General features: G+C 39.4%; 1 protein-coding gene across 1 annotated transcript; it reads left to right on the top strand.

Moving 5' to 3' along the window:
• The first annotated feature begins 3806 nt into the window (after positions 1-3806).
• On the top strand, positions 3807-6080 carry LOC105817519 (zinc finger protein 225-like). The gene is made up of 2 exons (XM_012653229.1): positions 3807-5379; positions 6070-6080. Exons 1-2 carry the CDS (start codon positions 3819-3821, stop codon positions 6078-6080), a joined length of 1572 nt encoding a protein of 523 aa, XP_012508683.1. The 5' UTR covers positions 3807-3818.
• The last annotated feature ends 3082 nt before the right edge of the window (positions 6081-9162 follow it).

Genomic DNA, 9162 nt, shown 5'->3' on the forward strand with positions numbered 1-9162 from the left:
GTCCAATTCTGTTGCCCTGGTCCAAATTGCCAAACCTCTTTCCTGTTGGTTGCCCTGCTCCCACCCTTCCCACCCTGGCTTCTGCTTTCCTCATAGCAGCCAGGTGACCCTTAGGATCTGTAAGTCAGATTGCCCTTCTTGGGTTCAACAGCCTTTATGGATTCTTATTTTTATTAAAGTTATGATCTCTTTACTTGGCTTTTAGAGACCTTGTGCTCTGCCGTTCATCCCCCACTGCCTCTCTGACTGTACCTCCTGTCCTCTCTTGCTGTCTTTTCGAGACACATTGTCCTCCCTGCCATTTCTCTGTCCTGCCAAGGATGCTGTACTGCCTGTTCCTGGTCACCAATTACCACAAACTTAGTGGATTAAACAAGAAGCTTTTATTATTTTTCTGTTCTTTACACCTGAATCTGACACATCACACTGGACTAAAATGCAGTTGTCTATAGGGCTTCATATTTACTAGGTGTTGTTGGGGAGAAACCTTTCCTTTGGTTTACCTGGATACCATGGCAGGTATCTAGGGACCGTGCACATTCCTCAGCTCTAACTTCCCTTCCTCCATCCTCAACGGCAGCAACTTTGCATCTCTGACCATTCGTTCCTCCATAGTCAAAGAGTAGCTTCCTCTGCTACTCTGCTTATGCCTCTATCTTCTACCTTTCCTGTCCCATGTGATGATTTTGGTCACTTGTGGATATCCCAGGATGATCTTTTTATTTTTCGGCTAGCTGAGTAGTGACCTTAATTGCATCTGCAACCTTGATTTTCCTTGCTGTGTAACATAATACGTTCATAGGTCCTGGGGATTGGGTGTGGACATCTTTCAGGAACCATTATTCTGTCTAGTACAGAAGCTTTTGCCTCAGAGCCCTTACTTGCTCTTCTCTCTGGTTGGAATAATCTTTTATCTCAAAACCTTCTAACCCCTCCTTAAGTTAATGCAACTCTCTGGGCAGTTGTAATATCATGAGGAAGGCCATCTCTAACTACCCTATTTAAAATGCTATTCTATTTTTACTCTTCTTATCCTGTCTTGTACTATAATCTCATATATTTTTCTACCCCATGGATTGTAATGTCTAAGAGGAGGAATTTTAGCTGTTTTGCTCATGGCTGAGCAAAGAGTCTAGAATAGTTCTGGTACATGGCGGGTATCTAAATATTTGTTATCGTGATGAATGAGTTAATGGATGGGGGGAGTTCGCTGTCTCCAGAAATCATGGAGATAGCTGTTAAAGGTGAATGACAGAGAGTGCAGATCATGTTTCTGTGCTGGGTGACTCCCATCCAATCGCAACTTTCTTAGTTTTCCTTGTGATTACATTTTTTATGTGTGCAGTTGACGTACTTCCCATGGTAACTTCTAAGCATTCTTTTTTTTTGTTTGTTTTCATCTCTGCCAATCTGTTAGGGGAAAATGATACTGGTCTTTTTTCTTTTTGTTTTTTTTTAAGAGATAGGGTCTTCCTCTGTCACCCAGGCTGGAGTGCAGTGGTGTGATCCTAGCTCAGCGGAGCTTAGAACTCCTGGGCTCAAGCAATCTTCCTGCATCAGCCTCCTAAATAGCTGGGGCGATAGGTGCGGGCCACCACGCCCAGCTAGCATTCTTTTTATGACCATCCTGATTAACATGCCTTCCCTGTGCTTTATCCTGGAGCTCTCTGTAGGGGGCATATTTAGTTCTGAGAAGAAATCTTTATTGAATGAGGATTCTGATGTCTACTTCTGAGACAGCTCGCTGACATTAGGGGAAAAAAAAAATCTCAATTTTGCGATGTCTCAATCAATAATCACCTTTCTTAGCTATCTTTCCTTTGAAACATTTACCCATGTTTTCCAGAGTCTACATGCATATCACTGCCCCCAGGTTTCTCACACCTTCTCATACTGGGGGGGAAGAATGAAGATGAGGGTGACACAAGTCACGCAACTAAACATCGCCTATGTTTCTGGTCATCTTTATTCAAAAATGTGCATACTTCTGCAGCTTTATTTGATACAAATTTAATTGTTAACTACATTGATGAATATGGTCTTTACATCATTTTTCTTTCATTTTTATAAAGACCTAGTGCTGCTTTTGGACTGGTGAACTTTATCACCTGGAAGTAATTGGGAAATTGCCCTCTCAAAATAAAAACATCCTGAAAGCTACTCTCCCATCTCCCTGAAAGCTTCTTATTTATAAGTTATAGTATATTAAATATATCCATGTACCAATGTGTACCAACAGGTACACCCTTACCTAGTAATATTTTCCAAGATTCTACCTTTGGAAATTAACTTTGCATCAGAAAAATTTACTTAATTTAGGACTTGGTAATATCCTGACTACAGGTTTTCTTTTGTTTTGTTTTGTTTTTTTTTTTATTTTTTTTGAGACAGAGTCTCACTCTGTTGCCTGGGGTAGAGTTCCGTGGCGTCAGCCTAGCTCATAGCAACCTCAAACTCCTGGGCTTATAGCAATCCTTCTGCCTCCGACTTCCAAGTAGCTGGGACTACAGGCATGCGCCGCCCTGCCTGGCTAATTTTTTCTATATATATTTTTTAATTTTCCAGCTAATTTCTTTCTATTTGTAGTAGAGACGGGGTCTCACTCTTGCTCAGACTGGTCTTGAACTCCTGAGTTGAAACGATCCACCCGCCTCGGCCTCCCAGAGTGCTAGGATTACAGACATGAGCCACCGTGCCTGACCTTGTGCAATATTCTTAAGCAGGAGTCCTCTTAATATGTAGCTATAAATGCTCCTAGGTATTTGATATTTAGTAGTGTAAAGAGTTTAATTATCTGCAAGGTTTAGAGGTACAGTTCAACAGAACACTGCTCTCCCTTCATGCCAATTGCAGTGTTCAGTAATTCACTACAAAGACAAGCAGAACTCACTGAATGCTTTTATACTCATAGTTAGAGATATTTATAGGGGAAAGATGTGCATTACAGTTAGTAGAAGGATCAAATAACACTCCAGGGAAGTTCCAAATAAGGAGTTTCCATTGTAGTCTCATGTTAGGGTTAGGATGTGTTACGTTCCTAAGATGAAGGTGTGTTATTACAATATGGACTAATATCCTAATATGAGGTAAGAGAAGCTCACCTGAGCACTGCTATACAGAGTAATTGTTGGGGACCCATTACATGGCCATTATTGGTTGACTGATTTCTCATGTGGGTAATCTTATTCTCCTGGTTGACTGATTCCTTGTGACCTAAAGCCCCACCTTAAATCACATTGTTGGTCTTTTTGATGTGGTGAGCATCACAACCTCTCCAAAGGTGTGGCCAGGGACAATCCTAATTCATAGTATTAGACTACCCAGAGTGACCGAGTACCTCCAGGCAAACAAAGATACTCTCCTCAGGTATGAAATTTCAAGAGCCTACAGATTACCTCTCGGATATTGAGGATAACACCCACACCTCTTTTTGAATTAGGTTAATTTCTTCACTTCATAAGGATACATACACAACATAAACTAAAATATATAAAGTATTGATCATGTTATTGTTTCTCCCTGAAGTTCCTTTTGATTCATATTTCATTATGTACCTAGATTATTAGGTACATAATTTACCATGCAAGGTTTTATTTCTACCGAGTATTTCACATAGGAGACTTGGTGTGGTTCTGAATTGGTCTCATACAGTGCAGAGAGACCGTGTTGCCCTAGCAAAGCACAATCTGAACATACCTTGTATTCATAAAAGTTTCATGCCATGTCCTAACTGGAAATCTTGCTAATACTGAATAAAGGCTTCACTTGTCCATATCTCTTAATTCTATGTTCTTATAGGAGACAAAATCCAAACCGAGATGGAGACTATTCCAGAAGCAGTATCACATAAAGACTTGTCCTGCCAGCAAATCTTGGAACAAATAGCAAGTAACTTAACCTGGTCTCAGTTCTCCATACAAGGTGATATGGCCTGCCAGGTTGAGACAGGACTGTCTATTATTCACATAGGAGAGAAACCTTACCTGGATCATGAGAGTAAACAGTCCTTCAGTGATATCTCAATCTTTGATCTTCATCAACAATTACACTCAAGAGAGAAGTCTTATACGTGTAACAAGTGTGGAAGAAGCTTCTGTTATAGCTCAGTTCTTCAGATTCATCAGAGAATTCACAAGGGAGAGAAACTCTATAATTGTGATGTGTGTGGTAAGGAATTCAGTCAAAGATCACATCTGCAAACTCATCAGAGAGTCCACACTGGAGAGAAACCATTCAAATGTGAGCAGTGTGGGAAAGGCTTTAGTCGTAGATCAGGACTTTATGTTCATCGCAAACTACACACAGGAGAGAAACCTTGTAATTGTGAGGAATGTGGGAAGGCCTTCATTCATGATTCTCAGCTTCAGGAACATCAGAGAATCCATACTGGGGAGAAACCATTCAAATGTGATATATGTTATAAAAGTTTTCATAGTAGATCATACCTTAATAGACATTCCATGGTTCACATGCGAGAGAAACCATTCAGATGTGATACATGTGGTAAGAGCTTTGGTCAGAGATCAGCACTTAATAATCATTGCATAGTCCACACTGGAGAGAAATGGTACAAATGTAAGGAGTGTGGAAAAGGCTTCATTTATAGGCGAGATCTTTATAGGCATCAGATGGACCACACAGGGAACAAAGCATATAATTGCAAAGAATGTGGGAAGAGTTTCAGATGGGCCTCAAGTCTTTCAAGACATCATCAGCGTGTGCACAGTGGAGAAACACCTTTGAAATGTGAAGAATGTGAGAAAAGATTTACTCAGACTTCACAAGTTTATGCTCCTCGTAGAGTCCACAGTGGAGACTCGCCTTTCAAATGTGACGAATGTGGGAAGGGATTTTATACGAACTCAGAGTGCTATTCCAATCAGAGAGCCTGGAGTGGAGAAAAGCCATACAAATGTGAGGAGTGTGGAAAGAGTTACAAAAGCAGGTGGTATTTTCACTTTCATCAGAGGGTCCACAGAGGAGAGAAACTCTATAAATGTAAGGAATGTGGGAAGAGCTTTGGCTGGACCTCAAGTCTTTTGAACCATCAGAGACTCCATAGTGGAGAAAAACCATTCAAATGTGAAGAGTGTGGGAAAAGGTTTACTCAGAGTCCACAAGTTTACACTCATCATCGTAGAGTCCATAGTGGAGAAAAACGATTCAAATGTGAAGAGTGTGGGAAGGGATTTACTGAGAGGTCAAAACTTCATTCCCATCAGAGAGTTCACACTGGGGAAAAGCCATACAAATGTGAGGAGTGTGGAAAGAGCATTGTACACAGTTCGTACCTTAAAGACCAGCAAAGAGACCACAGGGGAGAAAAACCATACAAATGTGAGGACTGTGGGAAGGGCTACAAGAGGCGCTTGAATCTTGACATGCTGTTGTCATTATTTTTAAACGATACATAATTATTCATATTCATGGGATAGATTGTGATATTTTGATACAAGTCTACAATGTATAATAATCAAATCAGTGTAATTAGCATATTTATCTCCTCAAACATGTATCATTTCTTTGTGTTGGAAAACCTTCAAAATCTGCATTTCGAGCTATTTGAAAATAAACACGAAATTGTTGTTAAATCACCTTGTAGTGCTGTAGAATGCCAGAACTCATTCCTCTACCTACCTATACTTTTGTATCTGTTAATCGATTTTGGCTGTTCCCCCATCCTTCCGTGCTTCTGGTAACCACTATTGTATTCTCCACTTTTATGAGATCAACTTTTGCAGCTTCCATATATGAGTGAGAACATATATTTATCTTTCTGTGCCTGGCTTATATCATTTAATATAATGTCCTCCAAAACTTATGCACATTGCTGCAAGTGACACGATTTTGTTCTTTGTTATGACTAAATAGTAATTGTGTATATATGCCATGTTTTCTTTATTCATTCATCTGATGGACCTTTAGTTTGATCCCGTATCTTGGCCTATGTCTTGGCTATTGTGAATAGTGCTTCAGTAAACATGGGAGTACAGATATCTCTTTAATATACTCATTTTCTTTCCTTTGTATATATACCTAGTAGTGGGATTGCGGACCACTTAAATCTTTATATGCATTAGAGGGTCCATATGGGAGAGAAACCATGGAAGTGTGGATAGTATATTCTTTGATCAGGCCTGAAGTCTTCAACTTCAGAGTGTCCACACCGAAGAAAAAATTTAATTATGTCCTGTGTGTGGTTAAACTCTTCACCACTTCTTAACATCCATGATCTTGTCCGAGTGTTCACACGGGAGAAACATTAATCAAAAATGAGAGTCGTGGCCGGGCACGATGGCTCACACCTGTAATCCTAGCACTCTGGGAGAGGTGGGAGGATTGCTTGAGCTCGGGAGTTTGAGACCAGGCTGAGGAAGAGCAAGGCCCCATCTCTACTAAAAATAGAAAACATTAGCCGGTTATGGTGGTGCACACCTGAAGTCCCAGCTACTCAGGAGGCTGAGGCAGAAGGATTACTTCAGCACAGGAGTGTGAGGTTGCAGTGAGGTTGTAGTGAGCTATGATGATGCCACTGCACTCTAGGTTAGGCAACAGAATGAGATGCTGTCTCAAAAAAATAAACCTCAAGAAACTAAAAGAGGAAACTACCACAGCACAATAAAGGCTATATACATGGAAAAACTCAGAACTTAACATTGTATTCAATGGCAAAAGACTGAAAGCTTTTCTTCTAATATCAGAAGCACAATAAGTTTGCCTTGCTTTCTTCACACCTATTTAACATAGTATTTGAAGTTCTAGGCAGAGTCAGTAGAAAAAGAAACAAATCTATTAAAATTAGAAAGAGGTAAAATGATGCCTATTTTCCGATGGCATGTCCTTATATATAAAAATTCTAAACAACTGATAAGAAAAAAACTATTAGAGCTTACAAATAAAATCAGAAAAGTTGCAGGATCAAAGATCAACATGGAAGAAGCAGGTGTATTTCCATATGGGAACAATTAACAATCTGCAAGAGAAACAACTTCCATTTGCAATAGCATTGAAATGAATAAACTACTTAGGAATAATCTTAACCAAGGACAAAAAACACTTGTAGACCGAATTCTGCAAAATGTTACTGAAAAATTAAAGAAGGCAAAAATAAATGGAGATATGTCCAGTATTAATGGATTAGGAGACTGAATATTTCAAGGATGTCAATACCATCTAAAGTGATCTATGCTTTTTACTAACTGGACTAAAAAATAAATAATAAAATTTTAAAAAGTGATCTACAGATTTAATGTTAATGTTTATCAAAATTACCATGGCATTGTTTGCAGGAATGGACAAAATCCACCCTAAGAGTCTTATGACCTATTAAGGGACACTTTCTCCCATTGTTGTATCTTAGACCTTCCCATTTCCTATAAAAGACTCCTCCATAACAATTTGTAGTGCTACTCTCCAGCCATCTCTTCCTGTACTTCCAGATTGTTCCCTCTAGCAACCTAGCGGGAATAATCCTACAACCTCATAGATACTTACAATACACTATAACTATCACCTTTTTACTCTTTTTTTTTTAACCCCTGATGTCCTCACTGCCAGCCAAGTGCACCTCTTGTCAGATGGGGACAGCTGACTGCCACTTATTTCTCACTTCCCAGAACTGTGTCTTATGATAATCTGCTGTTGGAAGACGGAGAAAGAGAATATTAGGTTTTTTAGGCTTTGTGGGAGAGACAAAAATCGCAATAGGGATTTGGAATGGAGGCTGCAAGCACCAGTCAATAGGGAACGTCCTAAGTAAGTAGTGGGTAAAGTATATTTACTGTGATGCCATCTCCAACTCCACTTCAGGAACACCTGCTGCAGAGTTAGTCATAGTGATGTACCAGGATAATGCAGACCTCCCTGTTTTTGGTTTTTGAATCATTCTCAGGCTTGGGAATTGAGCACTTACCAATCACAAATTTCTCCTTAGATACTTTCTAAATGATCCTTCTTTTGGTTTGGAAGCACTGTCTTCAAGGAGTGCAGGGCCGTGAATGGACATATGTGTGAAAAATTAACTCTGGGTGTTCTGCTGAATGTAATGATAGAAGTATTTTTAATGTGCTATGAGGAGGAGGGAATATACCAATTTATGATGTGTGAGTGGGATATAGTTTCCAAATTACTGTTCAAGCAATCAGCCCAAACCTTTTAAAAAATTGAGTTATGGTTCACATGCCATAAAATTCATCCCTTTTAAATGTATACTTCAATAGTTTTTAGTATATTCCCAAAGTCATGCAAGTATCACTACTATCTAATTCCAGATCTTTTTCATCAGCCCAGAAAGAAACCCCCCTCCCAACTGGCTGTCACTCCTAATCATCCTCCCTCCACAAGATACTGGCAAACACTAATACATTTTTTTCTTTATTGATTTGTATATTCTGGATATTTCATATATATGAAATTGTACAACAAACAATCTCTTCTGTCTCACTTCTCTCACTGAGCTATCAATTCTCTTGGGTATATACCTAGGAGTGCAGTTGGGTTATAAGCCCAGTCTTTTTGTTTGTCCATTTTAACTGATATCAATTTCATCGAGACATCCATGCCCTGTGATTCTGCACTCTTCATTCTGGGAATGGACTAAGACTAGGGCTCAAAGACAGATGAGCAAGAGTGCTCACTGGAGTACATATTATAAGACAAAGGATGATTAGTTGAGATTGGCAATGGCAAGAGAAGAGAGCAGTATTGCCCTTAAATCCACACAATGGTGTCCACGATTTGGGCTCTGTGCATCATAGCCCCACAGTTGCCAATGCCTTCTTCAGATTTCTCTCTGGTCTTTGGAATTGATTCTGTCTGGAAGTGCTGTACAGCTGGAGTATCCTGAGCCCGACCTGGACCTATATATGCCCCATTCTGTTTTTGCATCTGGAGTAGATGTTTCATTTTATTTACTAAATTTATTTCTAAAATCAAATAGAAACTAAATGCTGTTACCAATTTTATCATTAGATTGGAAAGACAAAATCTAATCCCACATTCCACTGGCAGGTTTGAAAGCAAAAAGCTACTCTCATGCATTGCTGGTGGAAATGCAAAATGGTATAACCAACATGGAGGGGAAGTTAAAATAAGCAACAAAGTACATATTTACCTTTTGATGTTGCAGTCCTGCTTTTGGGAATTTACTCTTATGGTAGCTCA

This window comes from Propithecus coquereli, unplaced genomic scaffold (assembly GCF_000956105.1).
Source record: "Propithecus coquereli isolate 6110/MARCELLA unplaced genomic scaffold, Pcoq_1.0 Scaffold42, whole genome shotgun sequence".
Classification (NCBI taxonomy): domain Eukaryota; kingdom Metazoa; phylum Chordata; class Mammalia; order Primates; family Indriidae; genus Propithecus; species Propithecus coquereli.

What these genes read in the sequence shown, in the direction of transcription:
- LOC105817519 (XM_012653229.1), top strand. Translation starts at nt 3,819, where the DNA reads ATGGAGACTATTCCAGAAGCAGTATCACATAAAGACTTGTCCTGCCAG.